This window comes from Orycteropus afer, unplaced genomic scaffold (genome assembly GCF_000298275.1).
Source record: "Orycteropus afer afer isolate SDZICR_OR568_19922 unplaced genomic scaffold, OryAfe1.0 scaffold00035, whole genome shotgun sequence".
Taxonomy (NCBI): Eukaryota; Metazoa; Chordata; class Mammalia; order Tubulidentata; family Orycteropodidae; genus Orycteropus; species Orycteropus afer.
Window position 1 is genome coordinate 6,712,336 of NW_006921622.1, and position 25,432 is coordinate 6,737,767.

At 39.3% G+C, this 25,432-nt stretch overlaps 1 protein-coding gene across 1 annotated transcript in view; it reads left to right on the plus strand.

The window, feature by feature from the left end:
* Positions 1 to 352: 352 nt before the first annotated feature.
* PLXDC2 (plexin domain containing 2) overlaps positions 353 to 25,432 on the plus strand; it is a 711,109-nt gene continuing 686,029 nt past the window's right edge. The window contains exon 1 of the mRNA XM_007936353.2: positions 353 to 464. Within this exon, the coding sequence (XP_007934544.1) occupies positions 353 to 464 (112 nt within the window). The remainder of the gene's footprint in view (positions 465 to 25,432) is intronic.

The following is a 25,432-nucleotide window of genomic DNA, read 5'->3' on the forward strand; positions in this document are numbered from 1 at the left end:
CTGCGGCCACTGGGGGTGGCGCTGCCTGTGTAGAACCGAGAATTTGGGAGCTGGGGCTGCAAGTGGGCTTTTCTTCACTCAGTTGTTCTGTGCCTGAGGTGAAGGCTGCAAGACTGGCAAGTTGAGAAGAGAAACCCGGAGGTCCAAAGAGGACTGCGCTCCCCATCCTACTCCCTTCTTCCTCTTCCCTGCCTCTGGGTGTGAGATCCCAGTGAAATTACAAAGGCCTCCCAGTCCCGCCGAGACTGGTTGGCAGCTATCAGCCCCGTCTCTCCTTTCCCACCAGGAGCCTGAGAGCACCGGGCGCCCGGAAAAGACTGCCGCGTTAGGGAAGGGAGGTCTCGGTGGAAGCATGGCGAGGTTACCTAGGGCCGACCTGGCCGCTGCAGGAGTTGTGTTACTTTGCCACTTTTTAACGGACCGGTTTCAGTTCGCCAAAGGGGAGACCCGAGACCAAATCAATGGTAAGATGCACTTTTGCTTGTTAATTTCGTGCGCGGCTGAAGACCTCTGTGGCGTCCTCTTTCGCTTCCCACTCCCACCTCATCTGCCCTTGGGGAAGTTATTGCAGTTGCTTTTGGGTAAACTTGGGCTCCCCAGTTGGGGAGAACTGGTTTGACCAGAGAAGTATGGTGGGGAATGGGAATTTTTTGGACTTGCCTCACCTGAACGTTAGGGGGTGATACAACGCCCCCCCCCACACACACACAAGTGGCACAGAGGTGTAAAAGCAAATCTCCTTGGTACCTCGCTTTGGAGCTGCCATCCCTGTGCCGGCTCCTCCTCCATTCCTAGCTGCTGGGATAAACTAGGCGGATGCGTGCATGGTGGGGGCGGTGGGCGGGTGCAGTAGTGGCAGCCGGGGATAGCAGGGGCCCCTTAACAGAAAATTGCTTGCAGTCGCTCCTTCCTCCCTCAGACCACCCTCACCTTAGCTCCCTTGCAGTCTGGGAGTGAGCGAGCCCTAAAAGTGGGGCTGGGTAGGTGCAGCTGAGCGTAGAGTAGGGTAGGAGGAGGGAGAGATGGGGGTGGACGCGTCTCGGGAGACCAACCCCTCGCTCTTTTGTCCTCCGCCTGCCAGTTTCTCAGGCAGGCCTAAACGAGCTGGGGATTCCTCCAAGTGCCCTGAGATTGCCCTTGCGCTGAGTCTTGGTCTTTGTGACCCCCACCCCTCATCCAGTGGCAGCGCTTCCAGCTCTGGCTGTTGCTTCTGCTAGGTGCGCCTGCTGTGGGGAGCCGCGCCCCCAGGGCAAGCGCAGAGTTAGAAGGGTAGCGCTGGGCGGACCGCCGCCTACAATCAGCCTGGCGAGGCGCTGCAGAGCGCGGAGGTCCAGCTGCCTCCGGACTCTTCCCTTTGAGAACCCGGCACTTGCTCATTTCTGCGTCTCACTAGAAGAAACAAGCAGAGAGAGATCTTGACAGAAATTTGTGAACTCAAGTAGACTTCAAGAGGTGGTGAAGTGAGAGGAAAACAACTAAAATCCCAAAACAAAATAACAACCACCAAAAAAACAGTTGGAGAAAGGAAATGATAATTTTCTGGTTGGGATAATGGTAAATGAAATTGTGCATGGTTCCCCAATCGTCAAACCTGACTGTCGCTGCTGGAAGGCTAGGGAAGGCACCTGAGAATTCCAGATCAGGAAAATCGTGAAGGAAGTCTTTGAATGAAATTTTACCAAGCTGAGACATAGAACACAGCCAACACACTGTGTCTGTCCCTGGTTTAAATTATTAACAGAGAAAGCACAGATGCTGGCTCTGCACTCCCATATTCATGATTCTGAGGTGCGTTTGTGGAGAGGGGGAAGAGAGGGCAACGCTGTTAAAGCTGTGAATAAGATGCACATTCCTTGTTGGTTTGTCTTTGTCACTCATAACTGTTCTTGATTAGGTATTATTTATGCCAATAGAGTATATATACATGATTCATTCATCTGATACATTTCATTGGCTAAAAAAATAATTTTACCAATTTGGAATACAACACATTTATTAAAAAGGTGCAATAGTAACTTACGTAGTCATATTCATGGGATAAATAAATGCTAAGGGAAGCAATTTAGTTCATCACAAAGGAGGTTAAAGAGGTGTGTGTGCCAAAATTCATCCTGATTTGTTTATTTGAAAACTTCTTTGGCTCTAGCAAGAAAAAATGCATTTACAGTTTATTAAAAAAAAAAAAAAAAGGTCAGCAAATATTTATTATTTTTCTTTTTTTATTACTGAGAAATGAGTAAACATATATAATGTATACATGTATACGTGTGTGTGTGTCTATAAAATAAATCTGCTATTCTAAATTCCCAGATTGAGGATGGTATTCTTTCCATTCTAATATTGGCCAGATAATTACAAATACAGATACCTAAATTATTCAGCACAAATGTACTGGTATTTTAAATAAATCCAGTATTTCTAGTGGAAAACTGCTAGAGAAAACTATGTATACCATTGAATCAAAGAGAAAGTTTTAAAGTCTTGGCAAATTTTTGGAGGCTTTGTTACAAACCAAAGCACCATCTTCCCTGGACCTAAGTCTACATATAGTTTTATTGAAAAAAAGACATCTGGAAATTAAATGGCTAACCTATTGAATAGCATTGAAAATTTATTACAGACATTTTGGTAAAGAAAAATCTGATTTCATAACTGGAACATTTTATCATCAGAAAATGCTGCAGTTAATTTCATTGCCACCAGAGGGCAGAGAAACTGCTAATTTCTTTTTCCCATTCTTCCCTAAATCTCTCAGATTAGTGATCCACAATATTTTGTTTTTCTTACGTGGAATATTTTTTGATATTTCAACTTGATTTTTATAAATGAGTGACAATTTACAGTAATTAGAGTTCATTATATTGTTAGTTTTTTGAAAGAAACTAAATATTCACTCATTCAACATTTATATAGCATTTAGCATTATCTCTTATAAGTGAATAAAAACCCACTGCCAGTGAGTAATTTCCGAGTCACAGCAGCCAATATTGGGTTTCCAAGGCTGTAAATCTTTATAGAAGCAGAGTGCCTCATCTTCCTCCCGTGGAGCAACTGGTGGGTTTGAACTTCTGACCTTCTGGTGAGAAACCAAGTGCCTTATCCACTGTGCTACCAGAGCTCTGAACACATTATTATGATGCAATAAATCCAATGGGAAAAAACAAATACCTTGTTTTGCATCATAATTGGATATCAATAAAATTATTGTAGAAGTCCTAAAAATATAGCTTTAAAATATCCCCTTTGTGTTTAAAAACTCATTCTCACATAATGAAGCTATTTTGGGGATTGAATGGATTCTGTGCCTATCTGAAAAATATTTGCTCAGACTAAATAGCATGTCTCAATGCCAATGTTTAGAGAAAAATTAGTCTAGATAATTCTAATTTTATAAATCACAAATCATCTCTGGGTTGATCTGTAACTCTTATAACCCTTGTAACCTTAGATGATTGTAAAACAACTCAGTAAGATTTCTAAGGATAAAGATGAATTAATGTCTTGAAGAATTCTAAAATTTAAATGATAAAAAAGGCCTAAAATATGTAGTTAAATTTTGGCCTGGTTAAACGTGGCTTAAGTCAAGAAGAAATCCACTGTGATTATATAGAGAGCAAAAATAATTTAAAACTCAATTTTCACTTTTTAAACTCAACTCTGGTAGCGTAGTGCCTAAGGCACTTGACTGCTAACCAGAAGGCTGGTGGTTCAAACCCACCAGCCACTCCTTGGAAGGAAGATGGGGCAATCTACTTCTGTAGTGATACTGCCTCGGAAACCCAAAGAGGGGTCGCTATGACTTGGGTCCAACTCGAGGGCATATAACAACAACAACAATGTTATTATCAAAAGGTGCCTTAGTGGTTCTGTTGTTAAGTGCTCAGCTGCTAACCAGAGGGCCAGCTGTTTGAACCTTGAACACACCAGCTACTCTGTGGAAGAAATAGTAACAGTCTGTTCGGAGAAGCCTTGGAAACCCCATCCGCAGTTCTGGGGTCGCTATGAGTTGGAATTAACTCCATGGCAATGAGTTTGGTTTTAGTATGACAGTAGTCTGTGTATATAGAGTTTATGTCTTTAGCTGATAATTTATACTTTTTTTAGTTATTTCTTCTCTGGCTTGATAATTTTTCTGTTATGTTCTATTTTCATTGGAGTTAAAACTCTTAGTTTGAAATATCTAACTTGTAACCTTTTTTTATGAGAGTGTTTCTCTGGATACATACTGTCAATAATATCAAGTTTCTAGCTCTTTGTGTATGTACCTAGAGCAAAGGATTGTAAAAGAAGGCTGATTCATGTGACTATTCCCTATAAAATATACATGGATCAAATTTTGGGGGAATTTCCAGTTAATTATTCTTATTAGTCAATGTATGACTTTTGACTGCATATAACATTTTTAAAAATACAAGATGAAAGAGTCTTCTTTAGTGAATAGATACCAGTTGAAGCCCGAGGTTCAGTAAGTGTGGATTGAGACATAGTGTGATCCAGAAAATTTAAATCCGAGATAAGATTTTTAGTTCATTAATGTCTGCACAGAGGTGTAGAATTGTTATAATCAATACAATTTACACTTTTGTTAGTTGAATCTTAGAAATAGACTCTTAATCTTTAATATTTAGAAAAAGACTCTGCTTAAGAACCACTTGGTAGTGGAAGATAATTTCATAATTTCTTCAGTGCAGTTTTCTTTTTTTCTCTGCAGGAATCAGATACTCTTATGTAGATATTTAGAAAATGTGTATTCTATTCAGTTAGTTTTGTCACGGTTTATTTTCTAAGATAAATCTTCTGTGGCAGAAACAATGTTTTTAAAGATGTATGAATTTATCAATAATTGTGATCATGAGATAAAGTTTTCTGCCATTTCCCTGTTGTGTGCCACCGAGTCGCTTCTGACTCATACCAGCTCTATATGACAGAGCAGAATTGCCCCATAGGGTTTCCTAGGCTGCATTCTTTACAGAAGATCACCAGGTGGGTTCAAACTGCTATTCTTTTGGTTAGCAGCCAAGCACTGACCATTGGCCACCAGGGCTCCTGTCAGCTCTTTCCCTACCAAATTAAGTACAGTCTTTTCACTATGGTCTTCAAGATCCTTACCTGTACCTACTTTCTTATCTCTATCACAACTTCATGTTTCTTACACTACAACCAAATGAGGACCTTGATGTTTCCAGAGTTCATAGCATGTATTTACAATCCCTCTTGTTCTTCCTTCCCTAATTCCATCTCCATCTGTCCATTTCCATTATTCTTACAGGCTTAGCTCAAGTGACACTCTTCACCAAAGGATATGATGTCATAGATCTCTCTATGCCTTTTTTAAAAATTGTGCTTAAGTATTTGTCTTTCTTTTTTAATTTCTGCATATTCTCCCCCAAAAATAAATAAATAAAAAACCAAATTCACTGCCATCAAGCTGATTCTGACTCATAATGACCCCCATTGGGTTTCCAAGGCTGTAAATCGTTATGGAAACAGACTGCCTCATCTTTCTTCCATGGAGTAGCTGGTGGGTTTAAACCACCAACCTTTTTGGTTAGCAGCCCAATGCTTTAACCAAAGTGCCACCAAAGCTCCTTCTATATTCTACTAGACTACAAATTCTGGAGGTTGTGGTATATGCCATTCATTTCTGAATCCCCTGCAGCATCTACTTCATAGGCACACAATAGAATTATAATTCAAGGTGGACTTTTCACTTTCATGCCACCTTGAGAGATTTATTTATATTTCTGACTCTATTTATGACTTATTCTATCAATAAGGTGGAAGTGAATATAGAGACTGGCTTCCTAGAAAACAAGTTTAAAACCACAGTGTAGGATATACAAGTCTGCCAGACTGTTTTAATGCTTTTTGGTGATGGTGTTTACCTTAAACCTATTAATAGATATAACTTTCAAAAAGCACATTTCACCATTCCACAGTAATTCTGGTTTCTGAATGAATGTTCACTCATTCTTAATCTAATATTTCAGTGTACAGTGTGTGGTGTATGTGTGAAAGTGTGTGTGTATACATTTGGTGGTGGTGGTGGTGGTCTATTTTCAATGAGATGTGAGTAATATTAAATGATCCTGGTTCTCTGAGAAGCCATTAACCTACATTGAGGGAGGCTCTAAAACACAATCTCATAAAGCTTGTTATCAGTCTTCCTGTGTAGCTTATATAGGGAAATAGTTGAGCATATTATGGAATATATTGCATCCTTCCTTATGCCTTGAGTAGCCATGAGAAAGGGAGAGTGTGAAGGAGCTTGAGAGCACAAGAGAACAAGCCTGTAAGCAAGCAGGGGAGGGAAGGAGAGAGGGAGGCAGAGAGAGTAATAGAGAAATATATAGAGAGAAGGAGCTCTGGTGGCATAGTGCCTAAGGCACTTGACTGCTAACCAGAAGGTTGGCGGTTCAAACCCACCAGCCACTCCTGGGAAGGAAGGTTGGGCAATCTACTTCTGTAGTGATACTGCCTCGGAAACCCAAGGAAGGGTCGCTATGAGTCGGGTCCAACTCCAGGACACATAACAACAACTCATGTCTCAATAATAGATACAGTTGTTCTTTGTTTTCTTCGTTGGTTTATTTTTGCCTTTTTGTTTTTATGAATGGTGACCAGACTCATTACCTTTTAAAATTCGGTTTCTACAAAGTTCAGGCTACAATTTGTGGCCCACTTCCAAGTACATAAACCTTCTGCCCTATACTTTGTGTACCAGCTGTCTTCATATTATCCTTCTTTCTCTTATTTATCATTAAGTGAGCTTTTCTTACTGAAAATCTTATCTTGTATTTGTTTTAGAGATGGAAAATAAGTAAATAATGAGTAATCACCGTAATATATAAAAGAATGAGTTAATAAGTTGCTTTTCAATTTTCTCTTAACCGTCTAACCCCAGTCCTTTGGTTTTTATTCCGCACATTGTCCGAAAACTTTAGTTAACTCTGTTCTTTCTTTATTCTGAGAGGTCTTTCTTCTTTATGGAAGTTTGCAGTGTTTCTTTCCTTATTACTCCTCCTACACACACACACACACACACACACGACTCTGTTTAATTGAAGAAAGCTAGTACAGAATGACACGCTAACTAGTGATGCTCTTATGATCTTTTCACCCATTGTCAATGATGTCATATATGCCTGGACAAATAAACAGAATAATATCTGAGAAAAGATAAGGATTACAATACTCTTTATTATATTGTGACCAGATGTAGATCCTGTTTTGGATTTGCTGTTTGGTATGTGTTTGTTTTCTTCTCTTTAATTTTAAAAAATGGTGAGATATGGAGTGATGGTACAGATTTGTGTGTTTAAATAGAATTAGAGGGCTTGTCAAGGGTCTGTTTGAAATTAGTTTAGTCTGCTGAAGATTGCTAGGAGTCCTGGTGGCTCAGTGGTTAAAGCAGTTGGCTGTTAACCAGAGAGGTCTGTGGTTTGAACCTATAAGCCAGTCCATTGGGGAAAGAGGAAGTAGTCTGGTTCCTTAAAGATTACAGCCTTTGAAACCTATCAGGGAGTTCTACTTTGTCTGCTAGGATCCAGTGAGTCGGAATGGACTCCATGGCAATGGGGAGTTAAAGACTGCAGGTCTGAACATGGGGTCAGGCACTGTACGCCTTACTTGAAATCCGGACTTTTAGTTCCTTACTCCAGAGGCCATCCAAACAGATACAAACCCTAGGAGTGCTCCTAATCAAAATAGCCTGTCCTCACTGTTGAGGTTTCAGGTGTTAAGTAGAGAGTGATTTTTATTTTGTCAAAAGTGGGTCACAAAGACAGTGGATCAAAAAGGCTATGACCTTTTGGAAACAGATTATCAGGGCTTTCATCTAAAATATCTCTGTGGGTTTGAACTCCCAACCTTTTGTTTAGTAGTCAACCACTTCCTAGTTGTTTAACAAGTATATTGTTGTTCATTTGTTTGTTCAAAAGGCCCATTGACCTTATTGCAGGATGGGCAGAGCAAGTCTGTTATTGAGTAGGACTTTACCATTTAGCTTTCTTCTCCTCTTTTCCTTTTGCTGTCCATTTCCTTAAGAAAGGCTTATATAAATTACGTCGATGGACTCTACATTGCAAATATTCTCAGAAAGTGTATGTGAAATGAGCTTTGATATACTGACTGATATTTTCAGTGTTTGTGTTCCTTTCTATTTCAAGGAATCCTGTGTGAAATTTTTGGCTTAAAAAAGTATCAACTCAATTATTTTACTCATCTATACTTTGTGTCTGGTAGTATAGTGCCTAAGGATTTGACCATTAACCAGAAAGCTGGTGGTTCAAACCCACCAGCTACTTCTTGGAAGGAAGATGGGACAGTCTTACTTCTGTAGTGATACTGCCTCGGAAACCCAAGGAGGGGTTGCTATGAATTGGATACCACTCGATGGCAGTGAGTTTGGTTTTGTGGTTTATACTTTATGTCTGGTGGCATAGTGCCTAAAGCATTTGACTACTAATCAGAAAGTTGGTAGTTCAAACCCATCAGCCACTCCTAGGAAAGAAGACTGGGCAATCTACTTCAGTAAAGATACTGCCTTGGAAACCCAAGGGGTCACTATGAGTCAGAATCAACTTGACAGCAATGAGTTTGGTTTTTGATATACTCTATATTTGTTGTTGTTGTTATGTGCCATCAAGTCAGCCCCGACTCATAGTGACCACTTCTTGGGTTTCCGAGGTGGTATCACTATGGAGGTAGATTGTCCAACCTTCCTTCTGAGGAGTGCCTGGTAGGTTTGAACCACTGGCCTTCTGGTTAGCAGTCAAGTGCCTTAGGCACTATGCTACCAGAGCTCCTACTTTATATTTAAGATTAAAGTATAATGCATGTATATGATGTTCTCAAGAATTATCTTTCTCAGAAATTATATCTTCTAACATGATGTATTCCCTGATATTACTATTTTTTGTTCTATTTACTACTTATATAGCTCCTAAAAAAAGAAAAAAAAAAAAAAAATCAGTGCTCTCCAGTTGGTTCCAACTCACAGCAACCCCTCCTTGGGTTTCTGAGGCGGTATCTCTACAGAAGTAGATTGTCCAATCTTCCTTTTGAGGAGAGGCTGGTAGGTTTGAACTGCCAGCCTTCTGGTTAGCAGTCAAATGCCTTAGGCACTATGCCACTGTTGTTGTTGTTATGTGCCGTCAAGTTGGACCTGACTCATAGCGACCCCTCTATGCCACTAAAACTCCCTATATAGGTCCTAGGAATACATAACTTTGAATATATATACATGTGTGTGTATGTGTATATATATATATATATATATATATATGCATATATATTTGTAATGGAGCAATTTTAATAGACAATCTTGTTATTAACTTTATGATACTAGCTACTAATTTGAGGAGACCTGGTGGCACAGTAGTTAAGCACTTAGCTGCTAACTGAAAGGTCCATGGTTGGTACCCCTAGCTGCTCTGTGGGAGAAAGATGTGGCAATGTGCTTCCATTAAGATCACAGCCTCGGAAACACTATGGTGAAGTTCTTCTCTGTCCTGTAAGGTCAGAATCAACTTGCCAGCAAATGGATGCTTCAGATTAATTTTTAGAAATATATTTTCAATTATTTATAATTTGCTAATTATAAGAAATGGAAGTTGAACTAAGAGGCTTATTGCTGTGTATTTGCATTCTTGTTCTTTGGCTCTTGCTTATTTAGAGTACAAAACCAGAAAAATAAATAAACCCACTGCCATTGAGTGGATTCCAACTCATAGCGACCCTAATGGATTTCCAAGTATGGTGAATCTTTGCAGAAGTAGATTGCCCAGTCTTCCTTCCATGGAGTGGTTGGTGGGTTTGAACCGCTAATCTTTTAGTTCGCAGTCAAATGCCTTTAGGCACTACGTCACCAGAACTCCTTTTATTCAGAGTGTTGTTGTTGTTGTTGTTACGTACCATCGAGTCGGACCCGACTCATAGTGACCCCTCCTTGGGTTTCCGAGGCAGTATCACTACGGAAGTAGATTGCCCCATCTTTCTTCTGAGGAGTAGTTGGTGGGTTTGAACCACCAGCCTTCTGGTTAGCAGTTAAGTGCCTTAGGCACTATAGTTTTTGGGGTCAGACAACAAAAGTTTAAAGAGTATTTCAAAACAGGTTTGAAAACTCTGGATGCCTTGTGAAAATCAACTTGAACTGTAAGGTAAAGAAAAAAAAAAGAAGCTATTTCAGATTTTAGTTTAAAAGCACTCTTGATAGATTACAAAATATTACGCAATGTTTTATTTTCATATGCTTTTTAACCTTATTGGATATTATAGACATTTCATACTGTGTATTTGTATCTCTTTTGATTCATAAATTGGACTTTAAATTTTTACATGAGAGATTTTTAAAATGTTTTATTTCTTTTATTCACAGTTTATCTTGTGAAAGTTCTTTGTTTGGCATGGAGTAGGGTAAATATACTTTCTGTGTCGGATTATCGTGGAAAAGTTTATTAATGTGGGTATGTTGTAAGGCAGTTTTGATAATAATTCACATTGTTTCCTCTTCTGTTTTCTTTTGCAATTCTGTGGTCCTAGCTCCCCCACTCTCCCTCCAGTGGATAATCAATGCTGTTGTGAACATTGGTCCTCTGAGCATCCTTGCACATATCTCTGCATGTTCACATGTAGAAGTTATGCCAGTTTATAGTTAGAGGGAGAATTCATGAATTATTTGGTTTGTGAATGTTGTGCTATAAAAGATAATTCCTGGAATAAACCCTACTAGGTCTTCCAAGATAAAGTACTTTAAGATATAGGAAAAAAAATTCCTATAATTATTCTTGTACTGTTTTCATTACTATAGCTTTATTATAAGTCTTTATGTCTGGTGAGGCAAACATGTCCTCTTGTAGTTGATCTTTAAAAGTACCTTGGTTATTCTCCTAGGTTCTTTGGACTTCTGTATATAATTTAGAATGGACTTTTCATGTTTCACTAAAAACCTCATTGGGCTTTTGATGGCAGGCACATTAAATTGCAGAATCATTTCATGAAGTATTCAATCTCTAAACAACTTGACAATGTAATTTCTTTTCTACAATATCTAATATCCAGAGCAGGTACTACAGCACTTTATAACAAAATATTCATATTGGCTATTTGGTAATGACCTTTTTTAAGTTCAAACTCTGTTCCAGGATGAGGGGTAGTGTTGTTTTTCTGCATGTATCATCCAGCTAGCCTTGTATCTTCTTGTTTCTTAGGAAACACATGGGAAATCATAGAGTAACTAAATTTAATTGCTCGAGGTAGAACTGTTAATTTGTAAATTCTTAGGGAGTACCATAAATGAGGGGTGAGTGCTAGGCAGAGAGCACACGGAAGTAATGATATTTTGGTTAAGTGCCCCTTTTAGAAGCCTGTCTCTCAACTTGCACAGCAGCTCCAACCAAGGCTTTGTTTGCTACCTCTTAAGAAACTGCTCTGGTGAGAAAGGTAAAATCTCTTGGATTTAGGATGCTCCATAATATTTCCTATTTAGCAAATTAATGTTAATTCTATGGGAGATTTATATTGAAAGAGAATATATTTTACAAATTGTTACCATTCTAAAGATAATAGATTTATGACTTATTTGGACTACAGACATATATAATTTAGAGGTTTATACTTTGCTTCATTTGAAATTCCTAACTTCATCTCCATATCAACACAGTTTATGGACTGCCTATTGCTCCACACTCATATATACTGATCTGTGTATTTTAAAATCAGGACTAAATGGACAAGGCGAGCAGCCGGTTTTGTTTCTTTGTGATTTAGCCTTCATTATCCTTTTAACATCTGTTGTTCATTTCAGATATTTTTAAAAACAAGCATGATACAGTGTCATTCTGCAGATGACAGTCTCATTGTCTGGACATTGCAAAACAGTTCCATACAGGAAGCCAGATTTGTGCAATCTCAGTTTTGACAAACTGTTTTTAGCAGAGAGGATTATAAAATAAGCACAGCCAACAAGGAGCTGATTTCTTTGAGTAAGCACTGGTGTTTGACTTTAGACTGCTGTTCTCCACCCCCAGTTCCATTATCCTTGCTCTGGCATGCCGCTGTCCTTAGCCTAGTTTACTTCAGTGACTTCCCGCTTTGCCTCCAAAATGATCCTACTGGAATTCATTCATCATTTTACAGCTGGGGAGATCTTTCTAAAGTGCAAATCTGGCTATTTCAGTCCTCTGTTGAAAACACTTTGGTCCCGTCACCTTGTTCTTACACTAAAGGTCAAGGCCCTAGATCATTTAGTCCTTGGCTTACCTCTTCAACTTCAAATCTACCATTTCCTCCTCCTATTCCCCAGGTTTCCCACAGTCTCTGTCCTCTGAAACTTTGCACAAGCCATTTCCACTTCTTGAAGCACCTGTTTCTCCTCTTTTTAGCTGGTTATTTGTCCCGCTTGTCTTTGAATAGAATTGTTGTTGGTTGTCATCAGTTTGGCTCTGACTCATGGTAACCCTGTGTACCACAGAACAAAATGTTGCCTGATCCTGTGCTATCTTCAAGATCATTGTTTTTCTTGAGTCCATTGTTATGGCCACTGTATATTTTGAGTGTCTTACAACCTAGGGGACTCATGTTCCAGCACTATATTGGGCATCAGTCTGCCAGAAGCCGCTGGACTTTTATAGGCCAGCTTTTGGAAGTAGATTGACAGGGTGTTACTCTTAGTTTGTCTTAGTCTGGAAGCTCCACTGAAACCATGAGTGATCCAGCTGGTATTTGAAATACTTGTGTCATAGCTTCTAGCATCATAGCAACACACACAGTATCACAGTATGAAAAACTGAGAGAAGGGTGGTGTATGATTAGAATAGCTTTTTGATATATTGAAAAATTAAGAAAAAAGTATTAATTTTATCCAGGACTAAATCTGAGGCAGGGATCTTACCAAAGTAAACTCTATGCTTCCTTATCATATCACTTATCATCAAATGGTATAATTGTCTGTTCCTCCAGTTGACTATTAGACACAGAGACTAGAGACTATATCTGACCGATCACTATTGTATCACTAGCTCCAAGCATAGGTAACTCTCTCTGAGAATTTGTTGCATGAAGGAGTTTTGTACTGGTATTCCACTTGTGTGATAGTACTATATTTGTTTGCATTTATCACTCAGGCAGAGTTTTGGTTATACTTTATGTCTAGATTTCTTTGGGAAAAATTTCTAAATCATAATTTCTATTACATGATACCTTGGGTTTAAATATCAATGAATAAAATGTATTGACAAGCCAGAGGTTGAACACTTCAGTATAAGAGAGTTCAACAAATGCTAACATAAGATATAAATTTATGAAAGATTGAGAATTCATTTACAAGTGTTGGATTATGGATGATCAAGTCATTTGCTAAGCTTGGAAGAACAGAGAAAGAGATACTTAGTCATTCTTATCAAAAGTAGTTTTAAAAATTCTGACCTTTGTAAATTTGAGTAAATTTCAAAGACCATAAAAGGATAAGATTTTATTGCTCTGCAGTGATTTAGAACCTATTACTGGCTTCTTGAATGTCTGATAAAATTGGTTAATTTGGTTCTTCAGAGGGAATTTCATAGTTGATAAGGCTATATGAGTGAATAGTGAATGGAATAGTAATTAGAGATAGAGCCACAAAATTTACATAACAGCCTTTCTAGGTATCCCAAAGTTAAGGAGGCATATTGAGAAATGCTATCAGAATTAGATCCTTAAAAGCTTTTCAAATCCAGAAATTATCTAAAAGATCTCAATACTACATTCAGTGATGACCTAACTCTTTTTCAAGGTCTTGCATGTGATCTACTTCCTGAAGTTTATTTCAGTTTTGGTTGGCATCCTTCATGTACTTAATTATTTGTATTAGTTATCCTCAGAACACATTTTCTAGTACTTTTTTTATATCTATTGCCTTTCTTATAACAATCCATAAACTTCTGGTTATTTCATACTAATTGCATGAAGTGAACATCTGGTATTATCTGCTCAATGCCTGACCCTATTCTTCTGGTAACAGTACCCCCCCCCCCCATTGAGATATATCCATTCTCTGATTCTGTGCTGTTCTCCTAAGCCTCTTTTATCATAGTATCATACTGCCCCAGATGGTTTAGTATGTGTCCCAAAGGTGACTATGCATAATACCCCTTTATCTTAGACCTCTGGCCAACTAGACCTACCCTAGATATTATGTACACGTTCTAAGAGAATGTTCCCTCCACCCTCACATCTCAGTCCCTCCCTTCCTTCTTTTCTCCCTTTCATCCTCTCTTCCCTTTCTCTCCTCCCTCTCCCCTCTCTCCTCTCTTTGCCTACACTGAGACAACACAAATTTAAAGCTATCTATAGGCAATCCTTGGGAGCTCTGGTAGCATAGTGGCTAAAAGAACTTGACTGCTAACCAGAAGGCTGGTGGTTCAAACCCACCAGCCACTCCTCGGAAGGAAGGTTGGGCAATCCTACTTCTGTAGTGATACTGCCTCGGAAACCCAAGGAGGGGTTGCTATGAGTCGGGGCCGACTCGACGGCACATAACAACAACAACAACAACATAGGCAATCCTCAACTTCACAATAGTATAAACTAGAAAATTCCAAATTTGAGTTGATATACGTTACTTGTTCTGGTAGCATAGTGCCTAAGGCACTTGACTTCTAACCAGAAGGCTGGCGGTTCAAAACCACCAGCCACTCCTCGGAAGGAAGATGGGGCAATCTACTTCCGTAGTGATACTGCCTCGGAAACCCAAAGAGGAGTTGCTATGAGTTGGGTCTGACTCGACGGCACATAACAACAACAACATACGTTACTTGCAACTCAAAGAGTTTTGGGCAGACATCAAAGTTGTTAATTACTTTGTTATTTGTAATATTATTTGATTGACAACAATTTCAGTTTATAAGCTTTATAAGGACATGGACCATGTTTGTGTTACTTCCTTTTTATTTTCTTGGTACTTTTGATAGTGTTTGGGTATGTAAGACACTCAAAAAGTACTTATTAAAAGAATTTATTGCATAAGCTCATTTGACAGAAAGTAATTTCATTTAGTGACAGAAAAATTCAAATCTCAGCCATCAGGTGACATTCCTCAGATGACTCAAAATTTATGACTAATAGCTTTTCATAAGTAGTTTTTTGACCCATTCTTACTTTACATATTAAATTCTTTTACCTGGGTCTTATTTTTTAAATATTTTGTTGTGTTTAATTTGGTATCTTTCTTCCTTTTGCTCTATAATTCCTATTATCATCTTATTTGTACTGTGGATATAGATAAACTTTCCAGACAATAAAACACAGTAAAGGAGAAGCCTTAACTCTTTAATGGATGGCAATCATCTGTGCGTTAGTTGATCTGATAATCTGTACCCAGAAGAGGGGGGAAAACAAAAAGCCATTAAGCAGGCAATAGCTACTTCATAGTCAATGCTTATTCATTGTTTTTTATATGATAGTTTGGCTTATTGAGACTTAAAAATAAAAATGAAAAACTAAAACAAAAATAATGTAATTATACTTCAGACATAGCACCCAACACATGGTAAATAGATTTTCAATCTTAAAATTGCTGATTTAATTATTGAATAAAGGTCCTTGAAGGTCTATTTTATCTTGAATAAATTCATCAAATCATTTTTTGACCCATTAACTTATTCAATAAGTCAATCATTTTAAAAAACATAGAGGAATGAGTCAATTTTTTTTTAACCAGAAGTAAAATAGGCTGCTGAGAGTTAAATGGAAACTTCTCCATTTTATCTCATAATTTTTATACTTAAGTTGAGAACAGCCATATGTTAGACATTTATGGGTAATGTGTATTTAAAAATATGTGACATTTTCCTATTACAAGTTGAAATCACTTTATAAAGTTCAGTTCCCTAATTTTTATATTAAAGTTTCTTCTAAGGGAATAATTTCAGTTGGAAGAGGTTTCTATTAAATCAATTCATGTTCATAATTCACTGTGTGGTATAAAATAAGACACAGTTTCTATTCTAGAATGTGATCTAGAAGAGAACATGAGCATATGTGTACATAATTGAGACTAGCACAAAGGACAAACCAATGCTTATGGGAGCACAACAGAATCAGGAAGGAGTCTGGCCGTCGTGTAAGTGGTAAAAAGGCTCTTAGGGCAGAGAGTTTTGATTGTGTTAGGGTTTTTAAAAGGGTGCTTTGGGCACCAGACAAGCCTGGGTCCATATTTAGGCTCTGCCACTTATCAACTATGTGACTGTGGGAAAAAAAATTGTTCAACCCTTGAACCTCCATTTTGTGTTCTGTGTTACTAGAATAAAATTGCCTATGTAATAATAATTGCTGTGAAAAACTTCTGGGTTCTGAAGGTTTGATGGAGAAATATGGATGGATATGTGAAAGCAGGACATTGAGAGAATAAAGGCAAAAGCTAAAAAGCAGGGCAGGGCAAGACAAAGAGGTTTCCTCAGAATGATGAACAATCTGAGGATGTTTTAGTAAATGTTAATTATTGATTTATCCATGTTTTATACTGCCAAATATAATACCATATAAGTTGCGGTTTAGTAATAATTACAAATTGTGGATAACATTGGGAAGAATGGGAATTCCAGAACACTTAACTGTGCTCTTGCAGAACCTGTTCATAGACAAATAGGGAGTTATTTGAACAGAATAAGGGATAGTGTATGGTTTAAAATCAGGAGAGGTGTGAGTCAGTATTGTATCCTTTCATCATACTTATTCAGTCTGTATGCTGAACAAATAATCTAAGAAGTTATATGAAGAAGAACATGGCATCAGGCTTGGAGGAACACTCAGTAACAGCCTGTGATATGCAGATGGCACAACTTTGCTTGCTGAAAGCAAAGAGGACTTGAAGCACTTCCTCTTGAAGATCAAAGACTACATACAGTCTTCAGCACTTCAACATAAAGAAAACAAAAATCCTTACAGCTGCACCAGGAAACAACACATGATAAATGGTGAAAAGATTGAAGTTGTCAATGATTTCTTTTGACTTGGATCCACAGTAATCACCCATGGAAGCAGCAATCAAATGACATATGGCATTGGGCAAATTTATTGCAAAAGGTCTCTTTAAAATGTTAAAGAGCAAAGATGTCACTTTGAGGATTAAGGTGTACCTGACCCAAGCCACGATGTTTTCAGTTGCCTCATATGTATACGAAAGCTAGACAATGAATACAGTAGATCAAAGAAGAATTGATGCCTTTCACTTATGGTGTTGGCGAAGAATATTAAATATACCGTGGACTGCCAGAAGAACAAACAAATCTGTCTTGGAAGAAGTATAGCTAGAATGCTCCTTAGAAGTAAGGTTGGCAAAATTTTGTCTCACATACTTTGGACTGGTTATCAGGAAAGACTAATCTCTGGAGAAGGTCATCATACTTGGTGAAAGAGAGTATATAAAAGAGGAAGACCCTCAACAAGATGGATTGGCATAGTAGCTTCAGCAATGGGCTCAATCATGGTAACAACTATGAGGATGGTGCAGGACTAGGCAACATTTTGATCTGTTGTACATAGGGTTGCTATTATTTCGTACTGACTTGAGGGCACCTAAGAACAATAGTAATTATATGCAGTGGTGCTGTTGTAGGTTAGGAAGAATTAAGGCCTAATGGGCTTTGACATCCATGTGAATGTTAAATTGTCCATAGCAATATCTAGTAGTGTAGATTGCACCCCAGCATGCTTTGGTTTGCATGATCACATCATGGAATCCAAAGTATTCCACTTGTCCAAAATCCTTCCCTTCATTGAGATTCTTTCTGAAGACCATTATTCCAATAAAGCATGCATTAAAAGAGTACTCAAATAATTTACTTTTAGCAAACTCATTTTGTGTAAAATGAGATAAATCTCTCAGAAACAGTTTTATTTGTTGTTGTTGTGGTGGTGGTGGTTTTTTCTTTCTGGCACAGGCTGAGGACACAAAACAAAATCTACTTTGTCATCTACATTGAAGCACGAACATAAGACTTTGACCTTATTAATAAACTTGCTTCTAGGGATAAATAAACTGTTTTAGAGATCACATAACTTCCTTACATGACAGGTTAATTGTTTTAGATAATGATGCTCAAAATAATATTGTATATTTTAGTGTATATTTATATACACTAGTATATTTGTGGGAGCCCTGTTAGCATAGTGCATAAGGCACTTGAGTGCTAACCAGAAGGCTGGTAGTTCAAACCCACTAGCCACTCCTTGGAAGGAAGATGGGGCAATCTACTTCCATAGTGATACTGCCTCGGAAGTCCAAGGAGGGGTCACTATGAGTCGAGTCTGACTTGACGGCACATAACAACAACAACAACAGTATATATGCATATATACTAGTTTATATATATAGTATATATGTATATTTTAGGAAGTTACCTAAAAAGGTAAGCATATGTGTGTAAGAACAAGACAGTTACTGTAAGATTTCATCAGTGAATGGAAGATAAAAAATGTTAAAAGATAAGTAAAATCTTTAGAAATCCAGAGTTTCTTATTTCATATTTAGGACTTTTTTCTGGAACTGGAAGGAGGTCAGCAGCTTTTATTTTAGTTCAGGCTAGTCTCTATGGGCAGTAGAGGTGTGTGCATTAATATTTGAGAACACTGGAATGACTCATTGTTCCTACACTAATGTGTTGATGGTTGTTCACTTTGTTGTTGTTGTTGTTATGTGCCTTCGAGTCAGACTGACTCATAGGGACTTCTCTTTGGGTTTCTGAGGCAGTATCACTATGGAGGTAGATTGCCCCATCTTCCTTCCGAGGAGTGGCTGGTGGATTTGAACCATCCGCCTTCTGATTAGCAGTCAAGTGCCTTAGGCACCATGCTACCAGAGCTCCCTTTAGAGAGTCATTATATGAATTTGTTCTTGTTATGTGCCGTTGAGTCAGACCTGACTGATAGCGACCCCTCCTTGGGTTTCTGAGGTGGTATCTCTATGGAAGTAGATTGCCCAATCTTCCTTCCAAGGAGTGGCTAGTGGGTTTGAAACTCCAGCCTTTGGTTAGCAGTCAAGTGCCTTAGCCACTACGCTACCAGAGCTCCCTTATGTGAGTTTAGGTAATGTATTTTGGAAGGAGCCCTGGTGGAGCAGTGCTTAAGAGCTCAGCTGCTAACCAAATGATTTGCAGCTCAAACCCACCAGCTGGCCATTGAAAAGACCTGACAATTTACTTCTATGAAGACTACAGCCTAGGGAACCCTGTGGGGGAATTCTACTCTGTCCTATAGGGTTGCTGTTAGTTATAATAGACTTGATGGCACACAACAACAACAGCAACATTATGTCTTAGAAAAAATAAACAAAAAACCCCACCAAACCACATAAAGAGGAACAATGGACCTATATCTTAGTTACCATCCTTTCTATTTGAAACCTAAGGAAGAGCAGGTATGGCAAACGGATTCTAACAGATTGAGGAAGGAAGCCCTGGACAGAGTCCCTGGTTAGACTGAGAACAGTAAGACGTTACTAAGAGTTTGTGCATGAGTGTGTGTTTTGTAAAGAGTAGGGGTTAACAGGTGCAGAAGGACAGGAACACCAGAAGTAGGATGCAGAGAGAACCGCTAACAGAGTGAGGTGGGTGCACTGTCAGGACCAAAACAATATTCAGTTTTTCTGCGTAGATGCGTAGTGCCTATCTTACCTTTTTAATACATATCTGCTAACAAGTTTTTCGCTCTTATTAGGAGTTTAAAATTTTTCAAATCATCCAAATTATCCTATTGCATTAGCCTATAAATAGGGAAAACATGTCTAATATATAATTGTTTCAAAATGACAGAAATGGCTGAACTACCAAATTTTATGTAAATAACGTGCATGTTATATGTTTTTGAAGCCTATGCAACCCCCTGTGTGTTATTTTAATAAATTCAGTTCACTAATATTTTTTGTATGTTGCCAACTTCAATTTCATTTTTTATTTTTCTATCCAATGGATTTAATGTTACCAGGATAAAACTTAGGGAACTTTAGTTAAGGTAAGTATTTTCCTAAACCAAGTGTGCAACCAGTGGTGAACTTCAGAGGCTTGTGATGAAGATGGAATGCCACATTGAAAGCAAAGAATATGAATGCATGAAGATATAGAAATTAGTAAGTAAGAAATGATCCTAGGCCTAAAACTACGAGAGCAAGATTTTATTTATATGTTATTGCTTTCATAAATGTTAAACTGAAACAAAATTTTGATAATTAATGTCTTAGAAATCAACAAAAAAAGTCATCAGAAGAAAATATATTTTCATCTTAAATAGGCTATTTTAGTTTATTCATTCATTAGCATCATATCATCATCCTCCAACTCCTGGAACCCTTCAAAGTCTGATCCCTCATCACTATCATCATTGAAATGTCTCACAGCTAACTTCAGCTGCTCTTCTGTGACTTCTGAAGTGATATTATCATTATCACTGCCTTCTGCATTTTCACCATCACTGATATTCTGCTGGCACACAATTTTGGCCTTTCTGAAGCTTTTGCAGATGCTTTCTGGGGTTATTTCCCTCCAAGCAGAAGCCATTCACTTGCATGCTTCTGTAAACGTCACCCACTTCAGTTTTCCTGATGGTGTGAACTCATAAATCCCAGTCTGCATCCATTCATCCCACTTTCTTGTCATGAAAATCTTGAAAGAGTGATTGACCATTATAAATAGCGTCTGAAGCTTACATGTAAGGCCACCAGGTGTGACTGCTAGATGGGCACCGGTTAATGTCATTTTAAATGCTTTTTTCTTTGTGGGTGGCCATGTGTGATAGTTGGAGCTGTGTGTCAACTTGGCTGGACCACAATTCTGTGTGCTTTAAGCAATCATGATGAGGGTTGTTCCAATGATGGGATCAGATGTATATTTTTTGAGCAGCCAACCCATTGAAAGGGAATTTCCCTGGGGGTATGGCCTGCTTCTGGTATATTAATTGACACCCTGGGAAAAGAGACACTCTTCTGTGGATCGGGATTCTGTTGTGCTGCCTACAATTGTCTGTGAACGAACAATTCACCATTTGGCATGGAGATCTTGGATTCATCATTCATTGGAGTCAACAGCCAGTATACTGCCAGTCAACCTTGAACTCCTCAGCCCCTGCAGCTGCGTGAGTCAGGAAAAGCCTCCAGCTTGATGATTGATCCAAGAACTTTGGATTTGCCAGCTTCTATAAGTGTATGAGCCATTTTCCTAAGATAAATTTCCCTTTTTCTCTCTATATAAGTTTTACTGGTTTTGTTTCTCTAGAGAACCCAGTCTAACACATTTGATTCCGGGAGTGATTCTAGAGAGACAAAATCATAAAGATGGGCTTCTTGAATTGGTTTTCCAATTTGATTAATCGTGAAGACACTAGTGACCCTACCTCTGCTAGTAACGAGGGCCCTGCTAATCCCTGGCATGAGGTGGTAACATTAATATGCAAAATAGCACCACGAATAGATCAAGTACTTGTGAGAAGTGAGGCTCTGGGTAATCACATATTTGATAATTTTCTGCAATTTTGTCAGCATGAGGAGTATAAGGAAGCTGGTTGGCTGGTCCTACTTACACTAGATAAAGTGGTGAAAGAGCAAGGTGAGCTCAGGGCTGCTGACTCACAGCTTAAGTGCTGCATAAAAGACTCCAGTGTTTCCAGTTGTGCTCTGAAAGAAAGCCTTATTTCTTCTAGTAACAGAGCTGATATTGCTGAAAACCAAACCCAGAGTCTTATTGTAAGGGTGGCTGAATTACAATGCCAATTAAATTACCGACCCAGAATGGTGTCTGAAGTTAAAGTGAGGGCATTGATTGGGAAAAAGGGATCCTGAAACCTGGAATGAGGACATATGGGCAGACAGCCAGGAAGATCAGGATATGGAGCCTGTAAATTTTGTTGAATCCCTCCCATTTGAACGGATTACTGTAAAACCATTATCCCTTCCACCTCGGTTTGATGGGATTAACCCAACTGTTCCTGCTGGGTCATTTCCTGAGGCAGAGGCCATGGAAGACATTGCTGAATGTTCTCTGGAACTGCCCCAACCATCCATTGTTGCTGCTAGACCTATAAGTAAAGTTAAATCCAAGCAAGGCCCAAAGGTGAAGTACAAAGTGTGACTGAGGAGGTGGTATGCTACACCCGAAAAGACCTACTTGATTTTGCTAATATGTACAGACAGAAACCTGGAGAATATGTATAGGAATGGCTACTGAGGGTGTGGGATAATGGTGCAAGGAATGTAAGATTGGATCAGTCTGAGTTTATTGATTTAGGTCCACTAAGTGCAGATTTTTAATTCAGTGTTTCAGCTCGAGAGGTTAGGAAAGTATCTAATAGTTTATTTGGTTGGCTTACTGAGGCATGGATTATGCGGTGGGCTACCTTAAGTCAAGTTGAAGTACCATACCTGCCTTGGTATAATGTAGAAGAAGATATCAGAGGCTTAGGAAAATTGGCCTGTTGGAATGGATTTATCAGATTAGACCCCTAGAGCCAGAAATGGAGAGTCCAGAAGACACGCCTTTCGCCAGTAAGGTGAGAAATAAATTTGTGAAGGGAGCTTCAGCATCCTTGAAGACTGCTGTGATTGCTATTTATGTAAACCTGATTTGACAGTGGGAACTGCCCTAATTTAACTAAGACACTTAACTATAATGGGGCTGATTGGATCCCGTGGTAGTAGGGGCCAAGTGGCAGCAGTTAATTGACAAAGGCAAGGTGGGCATGGTTACCATAATGGACAGCAGAGTTGGAACAGTAATCAGAATAGTCTGACTCATGTGGAATTATGACACTGGTTACTTGTGCATGTGTTCCTAGTAGTGAAATACATGGCAAACCCACTAAATATTTACTTGATCTGTATAGACAGAAGAATTTTAGTTCATGTGAACAGAAGCCTAGATTGAATTGCCAGAATACAGAGTCATGGCCGCTCAATCAATTCCTAGACTTGAATCAGTTTACAGACCCACAACCCCTTGAATGAAGGGGAGGCCGGGTCCTTTTGAGGAAGGACCCCACTACATTGCCAAAAATCTATAATGTCAATCTTTCTCTCAGCCTTCCCCAAAAGAATCTGAGGCCTTTTACAAGAGTGACTGTTCATTGGGGAAAAGGAAATAATCAGACTTTTTGGGGATTACTGGACACTGGCTCTGAACTGACACTAATTCCAGGAGACCCAAAGTGTCATTGTGGCCCACCAGTCAGAGTTGGGGCATATGGAGGTCAAATTACTGATGGAGTCTTAGCTAAAATGTATCACACAGTGGGTCCAGTGGGTCCCCGAACCCATCCTGTAGTGATTTCCCCAGTGCCAGAATGCATAATTGGAATAGATATACTCAGCAATTGGCAGAATTCCCACATTGGGTCCCTGACCTGTTGAGTAAGGGCTATTATGGTAGGAAAAGCCAAGTGGAAGCCATTAGAACTGCCTCTACCTACAAAAATAGTAAATCAAAAGCAATACTCTATGCCTGGAGGGGTTGCAGAGATTATTGCCACCATGCAGGACTTGAAGGATGCAGCGGTGGTGATTCTCATCACATCCCTATTTAATTCACCTATCTAGCCTGTGCAAAAAACAGATGGATCTTGGAGAATGACCATAGATTATTGTAAACTTAAGCAGGTGGTGACTCCAATTGCAGCTGCTGTTCCTGATGTGGTTTCATTGATTGAGCAAATTAGTACATCTCCTGGTACTTGGTATGCAGCTCTTGATCTGGCCAATGACTTTTTCTCATTACCAATTTCTAAGGACCATCCGAAGTAATTTGCCTTCAGCTGGCAAGGCCAACAGTATACTTTCACAGTGCTTCCTCAGAGGTATATCAGCTCCTCAGCACTGTGTCATAATTTAGTCTGTAGGGATCTTGGCCACCTTTCCCTTCCATAAGACATCACACAGGTCCATTATATTGATGACATTATGTTGATTGGACCTAGTAAGGAAGAAGTATCAATGACTATAGACTTATTAGTGAGACATATGCATGCTAGAGGTTGGGAAATTAACCCAACGAAAATTCTGGCACCTTCCACCTCAGTGAAATTTCCAGAGGTTCAATGGTGTGGGGCATGTCAAGATATTCCTACTAAAGTGAAGGATAAGTTATTGTATCTGGCTTCCCCCACAACTAAAAAGGAGGCACAATGTCTGGTGGGCCTCTTTGGATTTTTGAGGCAACATATTCCTCATTTGAGTGTGTTGTTGTGGCCTATTTATCAAATGACATGGAAAGCTGCTAGTTTTGAGTGGGGCCCAGACTAACAGAAGTCTCTGCAACAGGTCCAGGCTGCCATGCAGCTGCTCTGCCACTTGGGCAATATGATCCAGCTGATCCAATGGTGCTTGAAATGTCTGTAGTAGATAGAGATGCTGTTTGGAGTCTTTGGCAGGTCCCTATTGCTGAATTGCAACACAGACCCTTGGGATTTTGGAGCAAAGCCCTTCCATCCTCTGTAGATAACTACTCTTTTTGAAAAGCAGCTTTTGGCTTATTAGTAGAGACTGAATGCCTAAACATAGTCCACCAAGTCACCATGAGGCCTGAGCTGCCCATCATGAACTGGGCGTTGTCTGACCCACAGAGTCATAAAGTTGGACATGCACAGCAGCACTCCATCATTAAACAGAAGTGGTATGTCAGAGATTAGGCTCAAGCAGGACCTGAAGGCACAATTAAGTTACATGAGGAGGTGGCCCAAATGCCTATGGTCTCCACTCCAGTCACATTACCTCCCGTCTTCCAGTCTGCACTTATGGCCTTATGATCAGTTGACCGAGGAGGAGAAAACTTGTGCCTGCCTCACAGATGGTTCTGCGTGATATGCAGGCACCACTCAAAAGTGGACAGCAGTGGCATTGTAGCCCCTTTCTGGGACTCTTTGAAGGATAGCAGTGAAGGGAAATCTTCCCAATGGGCATGACTTCGAGCCATGCATATGGCTGTTCACTTTGCATGAAATAAGAAATGGCCAGATATGCGATTGTATTCAGATTCATGGGCTGTGGCTAATGGCTTGGCTTGATGGTCTGGGACTTGGAAGGAATATGATTAGAAAATTGGTGACCAGGATGTGTGGGGAAGAGGTATATGGATAGATCTCTCTGAATGGGCAAAAGGAGTAAAGATATTTGTGTCTCATGTGAATGCCCACGAAAAGGTGACCTCAGCAGAGGAGGACTTTAACAATCAGATTGATAAGATGACACATTCAGCAGAAACCAGCCATCTTTTTTCCCCAGCTACTCATGTCAGTCCCAGGGACAACTCAGGGATGCCAAAAGCAGCAGGCCAGAAGAGCAGGAGAAAGGGGATTAAAAGCCAGGAAGCCAGACAGAGGAACAGTCAGCCACAGGGACCCAGGTAGGGGTGATACGAGAGGTCTCCAACAGCAAGACAAACTTGTCTGTTGGTTTGTCCTACTGTGGTGACATGTAGAC